Source organism: Camelus bactrianus, chromosome 4 (genome assembly GCF_048773025.1).
Source record: "Camelus bactrianus isolate YW-2024 breed Bactrian camel chromosome 4, ASM4877302v1, whole genome shotgun sequence".
Classification (NCBI taxonomy): Eukaryota; Metazoa; Chordata; class Mammalia; order Artiodactyla; family Camelidae; genus Camelus; species Camelus bactrianus.
This window is the reverse complement of record NC_133542.1, coordinates 70,613,048-70,638,244: the sequence shown is the minus strand read 5'-3', so window position 1 is coordinate 70,638,244 and position 25,197 is coordinate 70,613,048. Positions and strand designations below refer to the sequence as shown.

The 25,197-nt window shown below is 53.9% G+C and overlaps 1 protein-coding gene across 1 annotated transcript in view; it reads left to right on the top strand.

Moving 5' to 3' along the window:
- Positions 1–4,286: 4,286 nt before the first annotated feature.
- The window catches only part of NIBAN2 (niban apoptosis regulator 2), a 50,229-nt gene continuing 29,318 nt past the window's right edge, over positions 4,287–25,197 (top strand). Inside the window, exon 1 of the mRNA XM_010951144.3 lies at positions 4,287–4,559. Coding sequence (XP_010949446.2) covers positions 4,505–4,559 — 55 coding nt within the window. The 5' untranslated portion in view covers positions 4,287–4,504. The remainder of the gene's footprint in view (positions 4,560–25,197) is intronic.

The window sequence follows — 25,197 nt, the reverse complement described above, 5'->3', positions numbered from 1 at the left end:
GCGAGCTGCGTCTACTTCCAGCACATAACAGTTAATAAAGAGGGGAGGTCCGGGCGGGGTGCCAGGGTCCCTTCTGAACAACCAGCCATGCCAACTGGATAAACAGTGGTGGACACATGATATTCCTTAAAAACAAGATTCTGATTCATTAACATTCCCTGTTGTTTACCAGAGGTGTTTGTCTTTTTTTTCTCCTGGGCTATTTCAGGTCTGACAGGTTTGTGGGGAGGGCAGAGATGGGGCTCAGAGCCAAATGGGAGGGAGAGGGACCAACAGGGCAAGGAAGGGACCTCCCCCTTCTTACAAGGCCAGGAAGGAACCTGGCCTGGGCCCAACTGTATGTTCTGGGGCAAAGCCCTTCCCTTCTCCAGGCCTCTGCCCAAGCTCTGGCTCCAACCTTCTGGACCTTCCCTTTCAAAGTAAAGTATTCTTCTTCTTCACCTTTGGGTTCTTGTTTCTAAATGTGTTTTAGGGTGGGGTGGGGTGGGGTGGGGCAGCCCTCAGGGAGGCCGCTTGGCAGAAGCCACTTCCAGAAAGACCGATGACTCAGGGGCTGTAGGTGGCATCCTCTGCCCTGAGTGGGCTGGCCTAGCAGGTAGGCAGGAGGGAACCTTCCTTCTTTGCTCCAGATCTGGACCATTCCTGTCCTTTGTCCACATACCTGTGATCTTCCACCAGGCTCTGGGGCCTGGGCCAAGGACAGGGTGTGGGAGAGGCCAGTGGAGAGAGATGGCACCCAGAGCCCTAGAAAAAGAGCAGAATCCACCACCCCTTGCCCCTGCCTCGCTGAGTTGAAAAATCCTTTCTATAGAAAGAGCTCTTGAAAGTTAATAAGAAAAAAGATATCTCAGTGAAAAGCAGAGGATATGAATAATAATAATCACCCCAAAATAGCCAATAAATGTATGAAAAGATGCTTTAATTTACTCAAAACTAAAAACAGAGCCCCCAAACAGCCTCAGGTATAATGGCAGGGGTTCCCAATCTTTTAGAGTTGAGAAATTCTCCTGACATCTAACTTCCCGGGATCCTTTCCTCTTCCTCATATGGTGCTGATGACTGCATTCATTTTTCTTTCCTTTAAAAAATAAATCATTCTTCCCCCACCCAAAGATCATAACTGGCCTGATTTATTTAAAGTAGTGAAGAGTTGAGAACTTTGAAAGAATTTTTAGTCTTCCCAGAATAAAGTAAAAAACCCCACGTTCTGGATGCTCAGGGTCCCACCCATGACGCCCGTCTGGTCCCACCCATCCATGGCAGGGGCCTCCCTCTCCTCTTCCCTGCAGGAGTCTCAGAATAGCCATCTGGCCCCGGGACCAATGAGGACTCACCTCCTTTGCCTTTGTTCACAGTGACTTCTTTACCTGGCATGTCCTGTCCATGCCCACCCATCCAGTGTTTAAATAAGGATTGCTAAGAGGATGCAATGGAATATCATCTTTTAAAAATCCTTACGGTGGGAGGCGGTATAGCTCAGTGCTAGAGGGCAAGCTTAGCATGCACAGGGTCCTGGGTTCAATCCCCAGTACCTTCACTTAAAAAAAAGAACAAAAATCCTTACAATTGCTGATTCTTCCAACAAAGTAGTTGTGAGGCAGGGAACATCTGGCATGATACGTGGATGCAGTACACGCTCCATAAACCGTAGCTATTCCTGGAGCTTCATGGTGCAACCTACTTCTTGCCAATCAGGTCTCAAAGTGCCACCTCCTCAGAGAAGCCCTCCCAGATCAACTTCTTAGGTGGCACCCCCACACCTGTCACTCTATCCTCTCATCCTGTTTTATTATCTTCATGCTCAGTACTCTCTGAGGCCATGTTATGAGTTGACTTTCTCCCTCCAGTGTGAGAATATAACCTCTGTGAGGGCAGGGATCTTGACTACTTTGTATACTGATGTATTCCCAGTACCTACAATAGCGCCTGATACATAGCAGGTGCTCCATACATTTGTTTTTCATTTTAAAATCAATCTTATTGAAGTAGAATTTATATACAGTCAAATGTATCCCTTTTAAGTTGTATAGCTGGATGAGTTTAGACAAATATGTCTCCTATGGAACCTTCAAGGCAAACACCATTTTCACCCACCCCAAAACTTCCTCCTTGATTTTTTTGCAGTCAACTCCTCTCCACGTTTGCACTGAAATAACACAATTATTCTTGCGTGAATTGAATGAATCTTGAATTAGAAGGGACTGGCTCCAAGGTCTGGGGGAGCTATTCACATGTGTGTTCTGCACCACCCGATAGTTTACAATGCCTTTCCATTTGCATGATCTCATTTGCCTCACATATGAGGCCATGGGTCCTCAGACAGGCTAGGTTGTGACATGTGAGAGTGGGTTTCCAAAGCCAAGAGGGAGGGTCCCTAGGCTAGGGGTTTGTTATGCTGGGAAGTTTATGGGTTCCCAAGGCTCACAGTGCTGTGTGCACCATGGAGGCTGGCAAAAGGCTGGCTTGTGGCCCCACCTCTACCCCAACTGGCCCAGGCCTCCAGCCTGGCTGGGGAGATGCCCTGGGGTTTCCAGATGTCAGTTACCTCCAGCTATCCGCCTTACAGGGCAGAATAGGCCTTTCTGGTCCTTATAGCTTGGGCCGTGGGAAAAATGAAATGTTGCTCAAAGAGAACTACACGTTGGATGTCAGTAGACTCTGGCTGGGTCCTGCCTTGGCTTTGCTGTGTGACCTCAGCAAGTCACTTTCTGTCTTTGGGCCTCAGTTTTTGTCTTTGTAGAAGGAAACTAATAACCCCTGCCAGCTTGACTTCAACTCCACCTGATGATTCTCTGCTGTATGCATATATCCTGCTCCTCAGAGACTGTGCCCCTGCCTGTGCCCTGCTCCCTGGAATGCTGTTCCTTAGTATCTGCTGTCAAAATCCTGGTTTTTCCAACCTGTACTTCTGGTACTACTTCTTATGATTTTCCTCAAAACAGAATGTTCTGTTCCTTCCTCAAGCTTCTCTATGCTGTTGAGGGCAGGGACTGTGATGAATAATCGACGGTGGGTTCTATTTATTGAGATGACCCATCCTGGGCCAGGCACTAGTCACTTTGTTATTTAATCCTCACAACACAGCATTTTTCTCAGTTGACGGAGGAGGAAACTGAGGTTCAGAAAAATGCCACTTGTCCTGGGTCACAGAGAGGGGAGGACAGCTTGCATCCTCTCTTTTCATCCTCAGCATCCATCACTGAATGCGTGAAGAGTGCCTGCATCACATTAGTCAACTTCAAACTTACCTTCTGTGGTGTTGACAGGACTGAAGCACCCGTGTTCAGTGATGTTAACTTTTATTATCATCATTTGCTGGCTATGTCACAGTTATAGTAAGAGCTGTCTAATTACAGGGTGGGGCACACAGAGAAGTGGTAAGTACTCAGTCACGGAGGTAAGCAGGCAGAAACTGGAAGACCCCTGGGATGCAGTATGGGAGGTCAGAGCATCAGCAGCCATACAAGGCCTCGGCTAACCCTGTCCATGATTTGGGGATCCTAGTGGTTATCCTGTCTCTCCTACCAGCTTAGGGGATAGCCAGGGTAGGACTGAAACACATTCCTCTGGTAGCCATGACCCAATCATGCCCAGCCCTGCTGGCCTGGTACCCAAAGTCCATGCTGGTCCGTGGGTTTTGAATCTCAGTCTTTTACAAACTGTAAAGTTCTAGTATTTTTCCATTCCCGATTAGCCCTGTTCCACAAATACCCATATATCAAACTTGAAGAATGTCTGCCTAGTACTGGGACCAGGGGTGCCTTTGGGCACCAGCCCTCCCCGCCACCTCCTCTTTCCCTGCACTATTGTGCAAGACAGACGGCACACCTTGGGCAGGTCGGATCAAGGCCAGGGAACTTCCTGAGAGCTGGCGGTGGCGGGCGGGGCTGGGGGCAAGGGAGCACGATGCGGGGAGCAGGGGCGGGAGGAGCGCGCCTAAGGCGTCGCCTACAGGTCCCCTACGTCCTCCTTGGAGTGATTCTCTTCCCGCGCGGAGAGGGGAGGGGGTGACACCGAGGCTGGAGCCCCCCAGGCACTCTCGTTCTTTCAGATGCCCCCATAGCCTCATCTCTTTCTCCCTTTCGGTCAGGGTCCGGTGCGCCTCTCTGCGTCTCTACTCGGAATCCCTTCCTCCGACCTCCTCTTTGTCTCTGTCTTGCGGGCGGTCCCGGCATCCCCGGCCCCCTGCCCCGCCCGCCCGCCAGCCAGCCAGCCACGGAGGAGGGGGCGGGGCTCTGCTCCGGGGGCGGGGCGGGGCGGGGCGGGGCGCAGTGGGGCTGCTGTGTAGCGGGCTGGGGCGCTAGGCGGAGGCGGCCGCGGGACGGACGCGGCCGGAGCCGGAGCTCGAGCAGAGAAGAAGCCGCAGCCAGGGGCGGCGGGAGCGGCGGGAGCGGCGGGAGCGGCGGGAGCAGGGCGGGCCGGCTCCATGGCGCCAGCGGCGTCAGTCTGAGCAGCGCGGGCAGCGGCAGGCAGCGGCCGGATCCCGCCGCGGCTTTTCCTCACCATGGGGGACGTGCTGTCTACGCACCTGGACGACGCCCGGCGCCAGCACATCGCAGGTGAGTCCAGGGCTGCGCTGCGCGCTCCGGGGGTCCGAAGGGGAGCCCTGGCCACGCCCCCATCTCCCTACTGCCTGCCTGGGTCTCCTGAGAGTCAGGCCCGGAGCAGGGCCGGAGTGGCTGAGGACCGAGACTGTCGTCCAAGCTTGTTTCTTCTACGTCTGGGCGCCCCTTCCCAGCCCCTTCTGAGCCCTCCCTTACCCCTCTCGGGGGCAGACTCAACCCTCAACCCCTTGGAGCCTTCTTGGAGCCGGGTCTTTTCGAATTCTCCAACATACTACCCCAAATGAGCTATGGGAAGGGTTGCAGTCTCCCCATTACCTTGGTTATCCTCGCCCGGAAGCAGTCCAGGCCCACTAGGCCAGCGTGTCCTGTCTTCCCCAACTGTCCCGGTCCCCCTCACACCCTGGCCCCAGCCTCAGTACACGTGGCCTACGCTTCTGGGGGACTGGCCCATCAAGGCCTGAGACTGAGCCTGGGGAGTGGGCCTAAGATAGATGGGGTGCATAGGAGGGGTGAGGCAGAACACCCTTGTCCTTTGGCTTCAGCACAGCAGGGTGCTTCTGCTGGCAGCTTGTTTAGGAGGCTGGTCAAGGCCAGAGCCCAGCCTCCTCAGTCTCCTCCTTCAGCCAACCCTTGTCCTAGCTGGTCACTGCACAGTGGCACTTCTCAGGAGGGCAGCTGCCTCCCTCCCCACTCCCCGGGGAGGGACTGCAGCAGGGTTCTGGGTTACTCCTCCTGCAGTCTGGAGAATGGAGAGGGTGAGACTCTCAGGCTGCCTAGGAAGCTCAGTTCTGGGTGAGGCTGCCTGGGTGGAATCCCAGCATCTGTTTCCCAGCCGTGAGATCCTGGACAAGTCTCTTATGTCCTAGCCCCTCAGTTTTCTCCTTTTCAAAATGGGGTGAATGATTTCTTCCTTATGTCCGGCATAGAGGAAGCCCCAATGCACAGGGTGCTGGTCCATGTAGGATGCGAGGGCAGCCTGTGGAAAGAGGAGGCCGTTCCTCTTGGCTGAATTTGCTTCTCCCTGTCTGGTGGACCCAGAGCACTGTGTCTGCCTACACTTATGATGTGTCCTGCAGTCCTGTAGAATTTCAGCAGCTGTGTTCTGCCCACTCACACCCCTTGAAAACAGGAACCAGGGGTCCCTTAATGCCATGTTTCTACCCCGGCTGGGCACAAAGGAGGTGCTGAGGAAGGTCCTGATACTGTGGTCCTGGGCCCAGGGCCTGACATCCCCTTTTGTGTAGGGCCTGAGGCTGGGCCCAGGGGTGAGGGTGATGTAGAATGAGTCAGACCCTTTCCAGCCTCAGACCAGCAGGAGGTTAAGTCCTGGAACACTTGCTTGTAGGACAGGCCTGGACTCTGGGAGGAGGAAGGCTGGGGCGGAGTCTTCCTGTCCCCTCCCTGTCGGTGGCAGCCTCCTGGGGCACTGTAACAGTCCATCCATTCAGGACCTCCTGTTGGGGCCCCCTCACCCCGCTTGGGTGGGGTGTGCTGGGTCTGCTTCGGTGGGGTTTTTCCTGCCCCCACACCCAGCTCTGGCTCTCCCCACTTCCTACCTCCTGGGCTGAGAACTGCCATTTTACAGGGGAGGAGACAGGCCACAAAAGGTGAAGTGTCCTCTCCTGGACAGGCTTGGGTTTGTGTTGTGGATACCAGGCTGGGTGGAGGAGGCTTGTGCCCACTCAGAGCCTGCTGGCCTCTTTCTTCTCACCACTTAAGTGCTATTGATAATAACCCTCTTCAAATGCCTCAAATTCCTGGTCCAGGCTCACCTGAGGGGGCTCCTGAAATACAGGGAATACAAGGTGGGAGTGGACGAGGTCAGCAAGCCTCCAGCCCCTTCCCAGGGAAGTGAGCTGCCTCGGAAATCTGCTGGAGGGGAACGAGGGCATACCTTGGCCACCTCCAGTGATCCGTGCACCCTCCTCACAGCACCCCGAGGAGCCGCGGCACTTGCAGGCAGGACAATTAAAATTCCAGAGCCCTCTCTACCCAGGGCCGCCCCTGTAGAAAAGTCAGCCTTTGGAATATCCCCTCCCACCGTACTCTGAGCTCCAAGGCTGGTTAGGGTTCCTTGGCTTGGCCAGTGGCTCCCAGAGCTTTGCGCCCGCCCCTGAGCAGGTGAGCAGGTGAGTGCCAGCCTGCAAGTCCTGGCAGGGGTCAGGCGCGCTCTTGCCCATGCTGCTGTTTTGCTGTCACGGCACCTTTCATCTTGGGATTTCAAAGCCCCTGGCAAGCAGGGGCTTGTTCTCACACCAGCGGCCCCATGGGGCTGGTGGCAGATTGATTCTCTCGTTTCACGGGGGACCTTGCGTGGAGGAAGAGCTCCGGCCTGGGAGCGTCACCTTGGGCAGCCACTTACTTACTCTCTCCGGGTCTCAGCTTCCCTCGCTGTGGCCGCAGAGGTGTCCACCCTGACAGCCAAAGTCCCTTCCGACTCTGAGGGCCCCACATTTTCCCCACAAATCTGACTTGAGCCAGCTCAGGGTCCCAACATTGACTTCACAGTGGTGTGTTAGCTGGTGTGATCTTGGTCCAGCATCTGAATCTCAATTTTCTTATCTGTAAAATGGGAATAATGAGATAATTGGGGTAAGAAACTTGGCCCAGTGCTTGGGGCATGGTAAGTGCTTAGCAAACAATTGCTATTGTTATTGAGATTGTCTCTGCTCTCTAGTTATTGAGATTGTCTCTGCTCTCTAGTTATTGAGAGCGGCCAGGTGTTTGGACTTTGAAGGGACCAGTTGTAGCTGTGGTTCAGGTCCTGTTTCTCCGATGTTTGTCCAGCCCCTGGGGTCAGGGTTGATGCTGGTTTCCTGGATGCAAGAATCCACCTGGGTTTTTAGAAACCTTGATTACCTTCTGCATTGGCTTATGTGTGAGATGGATGTGGGCCACCTGGAGTGGGTCCAGAGGGCAGCGTTGGGGGACCCATATGATTAGAAGGAACTAGGCCATGGAGAGGTGGGGGGTTAAGCCAACTCACATGTCCTACCTGGCGCAGAGGCCAGGACAAGGATATGAGTAGAAGTGCTTGATGGCCTGTGCCAGTGCTGCGTGAGGGCTCCTTTGCATATGGTCTGAGCCACATAAACCGAGATTCAGCAGGTTAAGGAGTGAGCTCACTGTTGCTCAAGATGTGCAAGTAGAGGCTGGGTGCTGTGACCTTGGCGGGCCCTGCCTGGTGGGGTGGGGGTGCAGCTTCTGCTTCAAGGATAGCCTTGAAGGACTCAATCATTGCTCTGGAAATTCTGTTGACCAGGATGAAATTGTAGGGGGCCAAGGAACCCCCCCAACACAAACCCACATGCACATACACATAGTGCCCCAAAGTTTATTACCTGAGAGGGCTGTGGGGAAGCTTGCCAGGACCTGTGCTCCTCCCTTCTGCTGGCCTCACCTTGCCCCTTGCTAATTCTTTTTTTAAATAGCAGCTTTATTGAAACATAATTCACCGGCCAGCCAATTCACCCACTTAAAGTGTACCATTCAATGGTTTTTTTGTATATTCACAGAGTTGTGCAACCATCCCCACAATCAATTTTAGAACACTACATCACTCATAAAAGAAATTTTACGTGTTAGCAGTCACCCCCGCTTCCACCTGGTCTTTCCCAACTCTAGGCAACCATGCTCATGTTGTCTAATTGCAAAAGTAATGCACACATAGACAATTTGGGAGTGTAACATGAAAAAGAAGGAGAGTTATTCCATTATCCCCTCTTTCAATCTCACTCCCCAGAAGAAATCCCTCAAGATCAGTGTGTCACTGTTTCCAAACATATCTCTCTGTGTTCCAATGCATTTAGCTCTGTTTGTAAAAAGAGGTGCAATGGTATGTTTCTGTGGTTTGACTTTTTTCACTCAGTGTATTGTGAACATCGTTCCATGTCAGAACTAATGAGTCTGCCTCCTTCTTTTGGTGGGTTTCTTTCTGTGCGTGGCGTGGTTTATTTACCTAGACCCCTGTTAACCAATATTGGGTTGTTTCCTGTGTTTTGCTAGTAATCACGGTGCTGTCCAAACCTCCTTGCACGTATCCTGTACCAGATTCCAGTATCAAAGGGGCCTCAAAGTGGAACTCCTGGGTCACATTCTGATGTATTGACACAGAGCGTCTGAAAAGGCTGTAAACATTTGACACTCCCTCCTGACAGTACATGGGACCTCAGTACTGAATATCACCACCCTTTTGACAATCAGATATGAGGAAAAGGGTGTCGAACAAAGTAATTAATGTCTTTTACCAAGTTGATTTTAAAAACCTGCCTTTCCTCATTTGGGCAATGCTTGTAGGTCACAGGACTGAATGGGGAGAGGTGTCTGAATTTGGTCACCACCTCCCCCCCCACCAGGTGCATGGCTTCTTGGATGCTGCCCTGGGCTTTGCAGGGGGAGACCCGGCTGGCCCCTGACCCGAAGCAGTGCTCCGCCCCGCCTGGGCTGCTGCCCTTAGCTGAGGTCTGGGTCAGCCCCTGGGGGCGAAGCGTCTGGAGATTCTGCCCTGCTCTTGTGTCGTCTTACATAACGTGCTTTTGTTGGCGCTGACCCTGCCCTCCCCCCTCCATCCAGCCTCCACTCTGTTCCTTTCCCATTGCAGGGGCCTGAGCCCCGGCCTCCTCGCCTTCTCAGAGCTGCCTCCCACCTCGCCCCTCATCTTTCCCACACACACAGCCAGAGACCTTTCTAATCCCAGACTGGGCCCCGGGCCTCCCTCCCTGCTGCCTGAGGAATGAAGTTTAGAGACATCACTCACCACCATCCTGCAATAACTATTCTTTAGTGGTATTTCCCTTCTGTGTTTTTGTGACACATTGCTGAGACCATGACTCAATTTGTGACTTGCTTCTTGCACTAAACGATTTATAAGAAACATCCCTCCCAAGGTCACTAGAACTTTCCTGGAAGTCTTTCCACAGGCTGCATCTTGTTCCACCCGAGGCCATCCATGCAGACTTTTCTTAGCCTTCCCCGCAATGCGGGACATCGCCATACTCCACTGTGACCAGACAGGTGGTTTTCAGGGGCAAGTTGAGTCACTGTGTTTGTTTCCTTTCCCGCTCTGGTCAGCTTCCCTGCTGAAGACAGACTCATCCTCTTGCCCTGCTTCCCCCCAGCCTGCTTCCACCAACCTGGGCATTTCAAGGGAGGCCCATTCCTGGGAGCCCCACCCCTCACACCTCTGAGCATCTTTCCATGGGGTGTGGGCTCGAAGGGGCTGCCTGTGTTGCAGCTGGGGACACAGACTGATGCCCATGGCCCCTGGGTGTTATGTAACCAGGTACCTCTTGCTGCCTCCCCAACCTGCAGCCTGCAGGGAGTCCGCTGATTTGTCTCCTGCCTGAGGATGGTATTTGATGGAGTAGGGACGGGCCCCACTAAACCTGTAAGGTTAGCGGTTGTTTAATTGAGCATTTACTCTGTGCTAGGCCTTCCTTTGTCTCACTGAATGCATGCCCTCTGCCTCCCTCCCCAACATTTTATAGGCCAGGGTGGCGGGGCGCGGGGCACTGGGGCAGAGAAAGTCAGTGGCAGGCCCAGACCGGAGAAGCCATGTTCCGCAGTGACCAGACAGTTCCTCATGCCCAGAAAAGGCCCCAAAGAGGGGCAGCCAGTTGGGAGAGGGGGCTGGGGAGGAGAGGAGCCGAGTGGGAACAGAGGCATGTGTCAGAGGCTCCCGTGGGTTGCACAAATCTATCCCTCCCGTCATTACTCAGCCAGACTCGTCTGACTTTGGCCAGTCCTGCCCTCCTGCCGTCGCCCCCTCCTCCTCCGAAGGCAGAGCTCATGACTCACTTCTGCCTGGGTCTGGTCGCAGCATCCTCCTGCGGTTGCAGAAATTCCTAAGCTGCTTTTCCTTCTCCCGGCCCCACCCCCACCCCACCCACTTCCCTGCCCGGGATGGGGGTTGGGGGGAAGAAGGGTTTTCTCTAGACGGTGTTGGGCAGAGTTTGAAGGAAAGATGTTGGCAGATGCCTAGGATTAAAACCCTCCAGGGTGGAGCGGAGCCATGCCCCTCTCTGGGTAGAATCTTAGGGCCTGAGTCACGGAACGCTGCCATCTTCTGATCTCACAGATTTTTAAAACTGGAAGAACAGGAAGTGCCCATCTCTCCAGGGCATCTGGTTCCACCCCCTGGGAACCATCTCGGTTTGGAGACATGCTACCTCTAGCCCATAGAGGTGAGGGGACCTGCCTGGTGACACAGTGGATGGTAAGTTAGAAAGAAGCAGGGAGTCCAGAGGTCAGGGCAAGGCTCTGCAGTCAGACTGCTTGGGTTTGAGACCCAGCTTTGCCACTCAGTGTTTTGGGGCAAATTGGTCACCTTCTCTGAGCCTCAGTGTCTTCCTTCTATAAAAAGATGACAAACAACAAGGTCCTACTGTATAGCACAAGGAACTGTATTCAATACTTTGTAATAGCCTATAATGAAAAATAATATGACAAGGGTATATATATATATATAACCAAATTGCTATGCTGTGTATCCAAAATTAACATGATATTGTAAACCAATTATACTTCAATTAAAACAATGGAATTACATCCTGAGAAATCCATCATAAATTGAAAATATCATAAATAAAAATGTGCTTAATATAAATATAACCTACTGAACAGCATAGCTTAGCCTAGCCTGGGTCTTAAACGTGTCCAGAACACTTAATGTTAACCTACAGTTGGGAAAAACCATCTAACACAAAGCCTATTTTATAACAAATGTTGGCTATCTCGTGTAATTGATTGTAACTGTCCTGAAAGTAACATACAGAATGGTTGCATGGATAAGGAAAAAAGAAAACCCAAGATGACGGCTCTAGTTTCTCAGGGTGTAGACCCAAGAGTGACAGCTCTTGCACCGTGCAGCACAGGGCTGGTGAGTGGTGAGAACACGACACATGGCAGCTATTATAACTGACACTTCATTGAAGGAGATGGGCCAGGTCTGCCCTGCAGCCTCAGGCACCCCAGCCCCCTGCTATGTGCTCTGGGAAGTTGGCATGTGCCAGGTTGAGGGGCACCGGCCTGTGGCCCTGGACACCTGCGGCAGTCAGCAGGCACCTGGAGGGTGGTGACATGGGCTGGAGTTTGCCTACTCTGTGTCTGGTATTGGGCAGGGCACGTAGAATAAATGGGCAAAAGACAGATGGGAACACACTCACCTTGCCTGGCCATGTTTCCAGCATTATTTGCTTGATCTGGATCTTGAGCCTGGTCCTGTGGCTATTTGCTATGTGACTCTAGACCAATGGCTATGCCTCTTTGTGCATTTTCTCCCTATCTGTGACTCCAAGGCCAGAATCTACTCCTAGGAATTTTATGTCACTGAAAACCCTTCCCTAGTGGCCTTGAGGTGCCTTCTAAAGGCAGGGCTGGATGGGCTTGGATGTTAGAGGTTGAGGGAGAGGGTCCCCGTCTGCATGCCTGTGAAACCCTGCAGGGGTGTGGTAAGCTCAGGCCCCAGACACACTTGGTCATCCTTTTATTCATTCAGTCAGTAGTTATTGGGCACCTACTGTGTGCCAGGCACCAGGGACACACTGATGTACAAACTCTCACACAGCCCCTGCTCATGTGGTGCTGCCTGGCTGGCCATCCGTCTGCAGGTGAGGGGTGTTCTCAGCGGGGCAGACCTTCTGCAGGAAGTGAGAGAGGGGGCCTGGTCTAGTGGGTGAGGGAGGGATGCACTGCAGAGGAGGGAGCCACAGGGGCTGCCTTAGAGAGGGGTCTATGTCCTGAGTGGCCCGGGGAGGCCTAGGAGAGGGGGTGACAGGAGATCCCAGTGGTGAGAGGGGCCTGAACCAGTGGGGATGGGGTACAGTCAGGGGACGTGTGTGTGTGTATGTATAGGGGTGATGGAGCAACCATGCCTTGGTGATGGTGTCATGTGAGGCGGGGAAGATCTGGTGGGTGTTCTTGGTCCTGTGGGATTGATGAACCCCATAAGTTGTTTTATCGAGGTAACCAGTGGTCCTGCAGCCTCTGCTTCCATTCTTCTGATTATGAGAGACTTGCTCCTTTCCTTGGCAACTGTGGCTGTGAGAACCTGTCCTTCCAAGGGCAGAGTGGGAAGAGGGATGGGCTTGGATTCTGAGGACCTGGTTTTGAGATCTTGTCTCAGCTGCCCTGGCATTTGGCAGGTGCCTTCCCTTTTCTAGGCCTCAGTTTCCTCATCTGTAAAGTGGGCTTAACGGTAGCTCAGACATACTTGGGCAGGGGTGTGGGAAGGGCTTTTTGCATTTAAGAGAGCATGGCCCGTGTTATCACTAGTCATTACTGTTGTGTATAGCCCATGATAGGACGTTGGCCAAGAGAGGCCCTCCTCAGGGAGATCAACAGTGTAGAGTGTGGGCCAGGGGACCAGGTGTAAGGTCCATGTTCAGGGCCCACGTGCAGGGCCAGGGGCTCTGGTGGGTAACTGGGCACCCGGGAGGGGCAGAGGAAGAATGAATTGTGGTTTAAAAGTGTGAACCCCACTTTCCCACCTACATATCTGTGGCCAAGCTAACTGCAGGTACTGTCCTCCCCCCAGCAGAGCTGTTTGTGTTCAACCAAATTTGTTAAGCCAGAATCTTCTAGAAGAGGAGTCCCTTGGGCAGGAAACTACTCACCCTCTTGTGCTCCACCCGCTTCTAATTCTCCCCACCTTCCGGGAGCCGATTACAGGACAGCCTGGGGGGCGAGAGACTCAGGGCTGGTGCCAGGTGACCTTTGGCAGGTCCTTCCTCTCTGGTCTTGCTTTGCCCATCTGTGCAATGGGGCAGTAGCGCAATCTGCAGCACCCTCCTAGCTCTGATCTCTTGGGAGCCTGTGGCCCTTGGGCTGTGTTGAAGGCGCAGAGAAGATGCCCAGCAGATTCTTACTGCGTGATGCCATCTTGCTGTGGAAGGAAGAGCCCCCGCTCTGAAAACTGTCTTGTGCTGGACCTGGTGGGGACGAAGCAGTGGCATGAGCCCTGATCTCATGGGACTCATGCCATCCCAGAAGCTTTCATCAAGCTGGATGCAATGTGGTTTGTGTCACAAAGACAGAGGATCTTTGTTTTCCAAAGTGCATGTTGGTTTGGTTTTAAACTTGGTCAGCCCAACTCAAGAGGCAGCGTGTCTGGCCTTGACTGGGAGGCAATTGACTCCTGCCTCCGGGGACTCCGTGGCCTTGGGCAAGTTATTCTCCCTCTGGGAGCCCCAGCCAGTGGTAAAACAGGAAGGTGAACTCGGGTGTGTGACGATTCTGGGAGGGAGTTGCCCCTGGCCTGTGGGGGCTGTGGAGTAATTGGCAGTTCCATTTTAGCCAAGTCCTGGGGGAAGCAGTGTCATTGGCCCTGACTAGCCAGGAATTTCAGGAGTGATCGGACATTCAGAGGGGAGTGGGCTGACAATTGCATTTCTGTTTCAGTTTTTGTACTTGCTTTCTTGGTTTGTTTTTTGAAAGTGTTCCCTGGAATGGGTGGGAAGGGGAGAAGGGAGAACAGGGCTGAAGCTTTTGGGTGCTCTGGCCCGTTGGGTTGCAGAGCCATGGTTAGCATGGAAGGCTTGCTCGCGGTCTGGTCTGCTTGGGCTAGACCCCCCACCTCCCCCGCCCTGAATTTGGAGCTTGCAGATGGGCTGTGGCTGCTTTCCTTTTTCTGGTCCAGACCCTTCCTACTTCTAGCCAGGAAGGACCCTTTGTAGATATCTAACCAGTCCCCACCTCCGATTCGTTACTGAGTAAACTGAGGTCCAGAAAGAGAAGGGGACATTCCCAGGGTCTCAGGGGCCGCAGACTTGGGACAGGAACCTGGGCCCCAGACCCAGGCATAAAGCCTTTTCCATTCCTGGACGCCCTAGACAGTAAAGACTGGTCAGGGTGGAGCGATTGGCCCCGGTGGGGCTGTGAAGGTTATAATTTTGAAAACTGAGTAAACAAACAAGCCCTCCGTGAGAGAAGCAGCCCGGTGCTGGCCTCACAGATAGGCCTGTGTCTGAGGAGACAGCCCCGGCCTGTCCACGCGCAGACAGCGAGGTGTTGTCAGGCTGAATTCCCCCCACCCCCACTCCCGTATTTAGGGCTGCCAGGAAAAGGGGAAGGAGGGGAGAGGCCCCATCTCCCAGGGTGACCACTGCTCCTCCAGGCTCTGCTCAGCACAGTCACAGCTCACTGTGTGGCTTTGGTCGAGGGGCTTCCCCTCTCTGGGCCTCAGTTCCCCCTTCCCTACAATGGGGGTGATCTTGTCTCTCAAGGAGGGTGATGGGGGTGGGGGGTGGCGATTTGAGCTGAGGGTTCAGACACAGCAAGCCCTTCCTCTCGTCCGGACCCGAGTCTTTGTGGCCAGAGGCGGGGTCCGCTCTCGGAGCAGAAGGGTTACTTTCTCAGTGACCCCGGAGCCTGCGCCTGGGGACAAGCGTCCATTCTGAGTCAGGCTGCTCCGCTCAGCTTTCCTGTTTTCCCCATGAGATGGTGGCAGAATCTGAGAGGTTGGGGGTTGGGCTGCCATCTGGCCTGGACCCCCCCAGGGTGGGGCCCAGCAGACTTCCTGTGCGATTAGGGGCAGAGCCCCTTCGCTCCCCTCCCCTCTTCCTGAGTCCCCTGTGTGGCCTCTGAGAGTCCAGCTCCCGGCTCCATGCATAGGAGCTTGGTCTAGCCTCCACACTGGGCCTCAGTTTTCCCCGTGGTTCAACGAAGGGGTTGGATAAGAGCCTCTGGAGGGCACTCTGGGTCAAGTTCTAGACCCTGAAAGGCCCTGCAGGACCCACAGACTAACCCTGCAGCCAGGAACACTCTTCCCTGGGCCCGCTCATGTCAGGCTGGGTCGGGGCCTCCTTCTGGCGCCTCACATGGTTGTGGCTCTGGGTTCTCATCTGTTCTCATCTGTGATACGAGCACCACAAGGACTCGGTCACCGTGGGCTCCCCTGAGGTGGCCTCTTGGGACAGAGCTTGCTCCACCAGCTACTAACCAGGTGCCCCTGGGACAGTTACTGTGGCTCTTAATGCCTTGGTTTTGCCAGCTGTAAAATGGGAATGATAACAAACGACTTCCCTTTTATATTAGGTATGATTATAATGTGGATGTTAAATTGCATTATGTGCATTTGTCAACTACATTTATGCATACTTAACACAGTGCTGAGCACAGTAAATGCTCAATAATCAATAGCTGTAATTAACATGTGTTAGTTTATATTGTTTTGATTCCTTCCTTAGCAGTGAATGAATGAGTAAATGTCATCACAAGGTTTCCATCTCATAGCACGGGGGCCCAGAGCTGTTTGGATGAAGGGTCTGGTGGGTGCAGAGAGTGCCTTGCGGGGTGTAGAGGGGTGGGGCAGACATGGGCAGGGTCAGGGCCCTGGCTGTTCTGACTTCCCCTCTGCCCGTCTGGAAGGACTGTTTGGGCCCCTCCTCTGCCGCGGCTGAGACCAGAGGCACGGAGCGTGTGTAGCCGCACACACAGCTTCCTTCCTCCCAGAGTATATTCCTCTCAGTCTGACTCACTGGCTTTGAGTCTTTTGTTCTTGTCCTTGAGCCCTAAGGGTATGGCTGGGAGAGGCAGTGCCCAGGGACCGGCTCTTGGATGGGCTGACCCTTCCCCCTAGTTCCGACCCCTCTGCGCTCTGGGTGCTGGGCTTCCAGGACTGAGCCCTAGTGTGACAGGCTGGGGACGGGCCACCTGGGTCCTGGCACCCTCGCTGACTCACTGTGTGTCAGACACAGGAGTGCACATTGACCAGGGGCCTACTATGTGCTTGGCACCCAAACTAAACTCCCCCAGGCCCTACCCGTGTAGAGATCAAAGCCCAGCCGGAGAGATGCATTGAGCAAATAGTTACCAGCCAGTCATTAATTAAATAATTATCAGAGGGCACATGGTGATGAAATGACCCGCTCCTGGAGAGCTTGCCCTCGTGGGCACTGCGCCAGGCCCGGGAGAAGCCTGTCCACAGGATCTCTCAGAACTGCCTGTTGTTTGCCCTCCTGTCATGTGAGGAAACAGGCCCCTGGTGGCCAAGGGACTTGCCCAGCCTCCTCCCAGCAGCCGAAGACCCTTCCCCTCCTGGTGCCTCAGTTTGTCGTCAGGAAAATGGGCCCGTCCGGGAGGGGAGCTGTGACAGAGGCCAGGTCCTGCCGCTGGCCACACCCAGGGCCTGGGCTGTCATCTGGGTTTTAGGATGATGAACACCAGCTTCAGGGAAGGCACAGCTGCAGTGCTCACCTGAGTTTGTAGCCCCCGAAATCCTTTGTGCGTCCCAGGGCAAAAATACCGGGGGCAGAGGCCACTGTGACTGAAGTGTTAGGTCCTTCTAAAGTCTAGGTGGGAAAGGGATGCTCGGGGAGGGTGGTCCTCGCCATCCCCCAGCAGCAGTAGGAGCAACGGCAGAAAGGTGGCTGAAGCCCCTGGCGAAACCCACCTGGCAGTCCACACGAAGAAAGGTTACATTACAGCCGCATTTAAACGGGGGAAAAGGGAGCAAAACAACGTCAATCAGTAGGTAATGTTCAGGGGTGTAATACGTGGCCCTTGAAAGTGACAACGTGCTGTATGTTTGTAGGAAAAAGTACGAAGGGACATTCATCAACATGTTAATAGAGGTTTTTTAGAGGTGTTAGGATAATGGATTATTTAAAATTTTCCTTCAGTCTCTCTTGGTTTCTTTTGCATGGTCAGTATATTAAGTAAAAAACAATAGCCCTGTTGACTGTATTTTGGGGGAAAATTTGATTCTTTTGTCTGACTCCAGAATCGAAGCCGCCCCAGACTAACGAGCGCTCCCTGGGTCACAAAGCACAGGGCAGGCTTGGAGAAAGGAAGATTCTGGAAGTGGGGGTGCTTAAGTTGGGTCTCGAAGGACAGGATGGATTTTGGCCGCCAGAGTTGGGGTACAGGTAGGTGGCGGGAGTGGCCTAGCATAGACCCTGCCTGTCCGTGGAGGGGAGCTCTGGGGACTGTGGCTACAGAGAGGGTGGCAGGAGCCCCACCAGGCACAGCCTTGAGTGCCAAGCAAGAGAATCAGGGCACAGAAGCCCTTTCTCACCAACATTTATTGGCTGGACTTTAGAAATAGATTTTATCTCTGCTACTCTGGGGAAAAGTAGCAGCAAACATTTATGGGGCACTTACTCTGTGCCTGACTCAGACATCTGTGGCTGTAGATGAATGAGACTGGGGCTTCAAGCCAGAGGTGGTGGGTTGATTCCACAACATGGAGTCTCTCTGTGCCAGGCAGTGCAGGTAGGAACAGTGGGGTGGTGAGGAGTGGGTGGGTTCTTGGCCAGCTGGGTGAGTTTGTGACCCACCAGTCCTGCAGCCCTCAGGTGTCCCGCTTACTGCTCCAGCCAGAACATGGCCCCAGGTCCCCTGGGTGATGTGCAGGCATGCTGGGTGCTTAGTGCTGGGTGCAGGCTGCTGAAGGTGTGTGGGGCAGACAGCTGGGCTCGAGGACCACTTTCTGCAATGCTCGGGGCTTCTCCTTGGCCTGTCTTTATTGTGACCTCAGCTTTCTGTACCTCTGTTTTCCCATCTGTAAAGTGGGGATGGCATAACTGCCTCTGAGAGTGTTGTGAACTTTATGACGGAAGCCATGCCTGGTTCCTGGCACGCAGTGAACACTGGAGTTGACAGTTTCTGCCCTTGGAGTCCAGCGCCCCCACAAAGGTCAGAGTTTCCCTCCAAGAGGAGCCCTGGCAGGCTGGACTCGAGTGACAGGATGGTGTTAGGTCAGGTCTCGGCAGTGAGCCCTGACCTCCCCCTCAGACCTGCCATAGCTCCCACCTGCCAGCATCCACCAAAGGTCAGGTCTTCAGCCCCTGGAAGCTTGACCTTTCAACTTTGAGCTTCCTCAGAGCCCCCACTTTTATTATTGTTGTAATTAGAAACTATCTAATATCAAAGACAAATTAGAAAACAAAGAGCGGTAACAGGAAGAAAATGAAAGTCACTGATAATCCTACCACCCAGAAACAGTGGCTTTCAAGCATCTTCCTGATGCATAAACAACAGTGGGCTGTGGGCACCTGCATCCAGGTCATCCCCCTGCAGCGTGTCGAGCTGCAGAATATTCTATTATGGCCCCAATAGTCTGCCTTTTAACTTGCTCAGCCAAACCTCTATCACTGGGCGCTTGGGTTGTTTCTGTTTTTCACTGTTGCAAACAGTGCTCTGTTGATCAGCCTTAACCATTTCCATGGGATTAATCCATCGATTCCACCGCTGTTTGAGAGCCTGCTCGGTGCCAGTTCGTGTGTGGAGCTGGAGGTGCCAGATGGGGAGGTGGCCGTGGTCCTCGGCCCCGCAAGGACCCCTTTCTGGGAGGACAGACCCGGCATGGAACCCCAGCTGAGGTGGGGGTAAGGGTGTCTCTGGGAGCCCAGGGAACAGCAGTGAACCAGGCTTGGAGGGTCAGTGAAGGCTCACAGGAGAAGGGATGTCTAGGTGAGACCCAAGGGGTGAAGGAAGAGGAGAGCATCATAGGCAGAGGGGCAGCTGTGCAGAGGCCCGGAGCCGGGAAGTACAGGTCTTTGGGGGAAGCAGAATCTCCCAGAATTTCTGTTCAAGACTCCAGAAATTGGTGATCTTGCTGTGATTCTTGCTGACCATGTGCACCACACTTTGGGAGTTGTTTTTCAAAGTGCTGGTCCATCTGTCCCTCTGTGGGGCTGGCATCTTCTTCTAATGGGGGATTACAGAGCAGGGTGACCTGCCTGCCCCAGGTGAGAGTCCAGCACCCCTCCCCCTCCACTCTACCCCTCCCCCCAGCTCAAGTGCAGGGCCTGCTCAGCTCCAGTTTCCCAGGCAGTTTGCAGGTGCTGGATCATTTCACAGAATCTGCCGGAAGAGGAAACTGAGGATCCAAGCTTAGGTGACAGCTCAGTTTGCCTGACAGGGTGGTGACCTTTTCTGCTGATGATGTGTGACCTTGGGCTGGCCTGGCCGTGCCATCCGTGTAGGAAGCGCCCTACTGGAATTGGAGAGCCCCTGGCAGACAGGGCCCCTGGGGCTGGGAAGGGCCTGGGAAGGGTCTGTCCTCAGGCCTGCGCTGGCCTTTCTGGAAAACCCCAACCTCTTCCTGTGCCTTAAGATGCCTGGGAGACTGGATCGAGGCTCCCAGCCAGGGACAAATACTTGTGTGCTTGGTTCTGTGCTTGGTGCTGGGGCTGTGTCATGAAAGAGACAGACAGGGTCCCTGCACTTATGGGGGAAACGGACAGTAAACAGTTAATTGTTAAAATAAAGTTGTGCTGATGACTAACGGGGTTCTGACCTGAATTAGGGGGTGGTCGCTGTCAGGGACAGGAAGGCATCAGGGCCTTGAGGGTTCAGCGAGATGGAGTCCAGCCTCTTCACTGGACAGACGAGGAGACGGAGAGCCGGGGGGATGAGAGACTTGCCTACAGTCACCCAGTGGCAGTCAGGTGCCCAGACTCAGGGCTCAGGGATTAACCCTGCATCACTGCCTGGAATCCATGCTTGGAATCTGTCATTACTGCTAGGGGAGACAGTGAGCCCTTCCCTCCCGACCCTTACGGGACCCCCGGAGAAGCAGATACAGAACTTGGGCTTGTTGGCTGAGAGCAGTTTCCCATGAAGCACAGATGGGGGTCATGAAGGCACCTGGACCATGGCCTCACCTGGGCGTGTGAGGCAGGTGTGGCCTCCCCAGGGATTTGTTCTCATACCTCCCCTCTGGTCCCTCTGCAGCCCGAGGAGACCTGCAGCTGGTGACCCTAGGGTGGGGCAGGGCCTGTGTGCTCTACTGGCTCAGGGGGGCCAGGCCACGGGAGTCTTGTGATTTGAATAAACTTTCCATCTTCTATCTGCCCGAAGCCTCTCCATGTCAAGGGTCCCTGGCATTCCAGCCAGGGATTGGGTTTCCTTCTGGCCCAGCCGCAAGCACAGGAGTGAATTTTCATATTGGCTTATCTTCCTCCCTGCCTCCCACCCCCGGCTTGTCTCCCTTGGCCTCTCCCTCCCTGGCTATGAGCCCTCCCTCTGCCCCCACCCCACTTACCTCCGGACCCACGGAGTGAGCACTGCAGGCAGCGCTGTGTGTGTGTGTGTGTATGAGAGACACAGAGAGAGAAAGAAAGAGACGGAGGGGCACGGGGGAGGCCTGGGTCCCGAGGCAGCTTGGGAAGGAGCCTGACTTGCACTTGGTGAAAAGTGTGGTGTCAGAGGGCACGGGGCTAATGAAATGTGTGGGATTTGTATGTCTGTGTTAGTCCTTTTTCTGTTAGGCTTTGGCCACAGTAACTGGCACTTATTAGTGATTGGTTTTTATTAGAACAGCTGTGGGCATTTATCAGTTCTTACCAACAGGCAGGGTGCCAAATACTTCTCACACATTGTCTTTAGTCCTCACAACAACTCTGAGGTGCTTGCTATTTTTACCCCCATTTTATGGGTAAAGAAACTGAGGCTTGGGAAGATCATGGTCAGTAGCAGAGCTGGGTCTGTCTGGTCCCAAAGTTTGTGTTTTTACTGCTAACCTTCCACCTGAGATAGAATCTTCTCCACAGCTTCCTTGTCAATCAGCCATGCAGCCTCTGCTTAGACACCTCCAGTGACAGGGAGCTCCCCACCCCACAGGGTCACCTGTCCCATGCTGGGCATCTGAGATAGAAAGCTCCTTCTGGAGTCCTATTTGTCGTGGGTGATTTGAGTTGGTCACTTAAGAACAGGCTCCATTTTGGCCAGGGCATGTCTATGACTGGATTTCCCCAGCATCTCTTCCCTGGAAATTTTCCAACTCTTGTTTTGGGACATGAGCTAAGTCCTCCCTCCTTTCTCTTAGCAGTCCTTACCTGTACTCACCCCTTTACAGTGCCATTTGTCACATACTGAGCAAACTTGACTTTGAAACTGTACAAGTATTTTTATTAGTATTGATCTGGACATCTTAGTCAATGCAATAAGACAAGAAAAAGAGAGAGAGAGTGAGAAATACAAGATACCAGGAAAGCAAGACACTGTGGTCCTGCCCTGCTGGAGTTCAAAGCACTTTTCCATCTAGCCTCGCCCACCCCGTGAGGCTACCTGTGGGAAGTGGAGAGTCAGAGACAAGGCCCTCCCCCACCCGCAGTGCCTCGGAGCAGAAGGGCTGTGGTCCGCCGAAGTTTGGTGGCTTGCGGTTCGTTGGGTGTTTTCTTTCAGAATCTTCATTCATGTTTCTCTGTCCACTTCCCCTTTCTGATTAGTTAAGCTCTGAGGGACAAGGGCCCGGAAAGACTGGACCCCAAATGTGTCACCTTCTCATCCCCTGCGAGGCCCACTGAGGGACCAGGTGGCTGCTGTTTTGGTTCCACTTTTCTGGTCCCCATTTCATGGCATGAGACACATCACAGAAAACTGCCAGTAGCACAGGTGGATGCGCCGTGGGACCCCTGAGCTTGTGAAAGACCCCACTCCCCAGCCCACCTGTCAACGCTCTGGCAGGTGGAACTCCTTTCAGTTATTCAGTCCTCACCAGGGATGATGTCAGGTCTGTGGATTTACTCATCTCCCTGAATCCTCATGACAACCTGCCCAGGTGGGTACTGTTGTTACTCCCATTTTACACAAAAGGAAACTGAAGTTGAAAGAGAATTAAGCCACCTACCCAAAGTCCTATAGTCAGTCACCTGCAGTCAGGGTTAGTATTTGAACTGAGTTGGACCGAATTTCCAGAACCTTGACACTACACTGTTCCGTGAAAGTGCCCTTCTTGACGCAGGAAGGTACTCCTAAATATTTGTGGAGCGTATTAATGCTTGCTTTCTTGCGTATCTGAATCTGTGCATTTCCTGTGTCTTCGGCTTGGCACGCTCTCCCGGCCCAGCCCTCCTCCTTCACCTCGCCACACTTCTTCCTGTCTCGGGTGCCACCTCTTCCTAGAAGTCTTCCCTGACCTGCAGGCTGGGCTAGCCGCCCCTCCTCTGGGCTCTTCAGCTGCTCCCAGCCAGGGACTCACTGTGCCCCACGTAGGTTTTGTTGACATTCTGTCTCCCTCGTTAGACAACAGGGCCTGGGTTTGTCTAACTCACTCCTGAATCCCCAGTGCCCCGTGGTTGCTGAATGAATGAATGAGGGCAACACAACTTAGCTTCTCCTTCATAAGTAAGGCTGTTGTCATCAGGACCAGCACAGAGTGGCTGACCTATGAGGGTGATTATGTAAACATTAACCTCCATCCCCTCACACTTCGTCCCCCGTTCCTACTGACTTCTCAGCAACATCCCTCGCCTCCGTGCTCTTTTTTCCCTCCTTGCCATACCCACTGGAGCCTGAGAAGCTAACTATCCCCAGTGCGCAGAGGAGCATGCCGAGGCTCAGAGGCGAGGCCACAAACCACGGAGCTGGAATTTGCTCCGCATCTGTCTGGCTCCCAAGCCAGGGCTCTTTCTGGGGCAAGAGACGGGGAAGCGGAGTGGGGTGGGCAGTGCGAGGAGGTTGGTCCCCCGGGGGCATCTTGCAGCTCTGGGTGTCCTCCAACCTTTGAATTTCCCTTCGATCCTTTCTACATGGCTGTGCTGCCCAGGGGTGTGGCCTTGGCTGTGGCAGGGCCTGGTGCAGGACACCATCCTCAGTAGCCCACCCCGAGGCATACTCCACAGAACAGAAGTGGGGCCCCCGGCCGGTCCAGGGTAGGTGTGGGTGGGCTGGCCCTGCCCTGGGTGGGAGGTGCTGCCGGGGGCCTTGGCACCCCTTCCCAGCCGCCCCAGCTGGGGTCTGTGTTCCCAGGGAGCAGGGCTCCTGGGTCTGGACTCCCAGAACAAGCCGCCAACTGTTGGCTGTGGGTAACAGGCTGCCGCCAGGCGGGGAGCGGGGGGCCAGAGAAGATGAGAGGGCTTTTGTTTCCCTGTTTGTGACAAGATGGGAATTGGATTCCTCCCACTAAGGCTGCCTCCTCGAGGTATAAGGGAAAGGGTGGGCGGGTCTGTTGTCTGCCTTTTTTGGGGAGGTATTTCCCTGGGCCTCCACTTCAACCACCTCCCTTCTTCCCTTCTCAGGCCCTCCTGCCTCAAAGCACACATTTCCACCAGACCTGGGTCGCTGAGCCATGGTTAAATATTTGCTAAGTGAGAAGAGCTTTAAAGGCAGCCTTGTGAGGGATCCTGGCTGGCTCCTCCTGGCCCCAGCACTGCCTTTGTGATGGGAGACTCAGGCGGCCTCTGCCCTGCTCAGCCTCCTTCCCAGGCCTCCAGGGAGGCCATTTTGGCATCTGAAACTGGGTGACCGTCCACCAGGGGTTGTTCATTCAGCACTTGTTTATCGTGCATGCACATAGGCCAGACGTGAGCTGAGCTGGGTGCTGGGGAGATGGCGGGAACCAGGTCTCTGTCTTTGGGGGTGGTACGGTCATGGTGATGGCAAAAAGTGCCAAGGAGAAGTGGGGGGTTGTGGTGCTGGAGGCTTCTGGGGACTGGGCTTGAGGAGGAGTGTCCTGAGGAGGTGACATCCAAGCCTGTAGGGGAGACGGCTAGGTGGAGAGGCTGGGCTCTGGGAGAGCGTTCTGGGCCAGAGACCCCAAGACCAGAGCCAGCTTTCCTCTCTGGGTGCTGAAGCCCCACTGACTTCTCTCTCCCCACGCTGCTGTCTCTCCCCACGCTGCTGTCACGAGGAGCTGGCCACTGACAAGGTTGGCTGCCTCTTCCCCATTCCCCCTGCCTCAGTTTCCCCATCTGTCCCATGGAGAGCTTGAGCTTGATGTCAAAGTGCCCTTCCCAGGTCAATGGCCTGTTGTCAGTGTACATGACTGGCCCATTAATGAGGGAACACACCAGAGCAGAGGTGCTACAGGTCCTGAAGGTTAAGATCACAGCCATGTACCTTTATACAGCTCATGTGGCCCTTTGTGAACAACAAAAGCTGACATCTTCTGAGGTCACTTTGACTCTAAACAACAGAAGCTAACATCTCCTGAGGACCCTCAGTCAGTGAGTGAAGTAGGGTGAATATCACACTATGCCCATTTTACAGACAAAGAAATTAAGGCCCAAGGAGGCCATTCTGAGCTCCGGGTTTACTTCTTGCTTGGAACTTGGCCCTGAAACACCTGCCTCTGTGAGAGACCCACTCTTCTCTACCAAAGCTGGTGCCACGCTGGGTGCCTGGGATGAAGAAGTGACCGAGGTTCTGCCCTGATCCTGGAGCTGCCCAGCAAGTGGGGAATGTCCCCGGAGAGAGTCAGTGAGTGTCCTGAGCTCCTTTTCTGTGACCTGCAGTTCTAGGTGTGGGGGTAGAGCAGTGAATAGAGGCTGACTTGGCTTCACATCCTGGTTGTGCTCTTACCTGTGTGATGTTGGACAAGTTAGTTCACCTCTCTGGGCCTCAGTTGCCTCATCTATAAATGGGTTTTAGAATAAATCTGGGTGAGGGTTAAATGGAATAATGTTGATGATAATTATTAACATATATGGTATCTGCCGCTGCCTAGCACTGGGCTCAGTGTTACATGCATGAGCTCATGCCCCACTTATTATTATAATTACATGCAAATGGACAACTGCAAGACATTGTGATGGAGATGTTTGAGCAGGGCCCTGAAGTCTGGCTAAGAGTTTGAACTGTGGAAAAGAAGGGGAAGGGAGCTCCAGGTAGAGGGCACAGCACAGGTGAAGGCGTGGAGGTGGGAAGTGCTGAGACACGTGGGAAATGTCCAGGGTGGGGCCATCGGGAG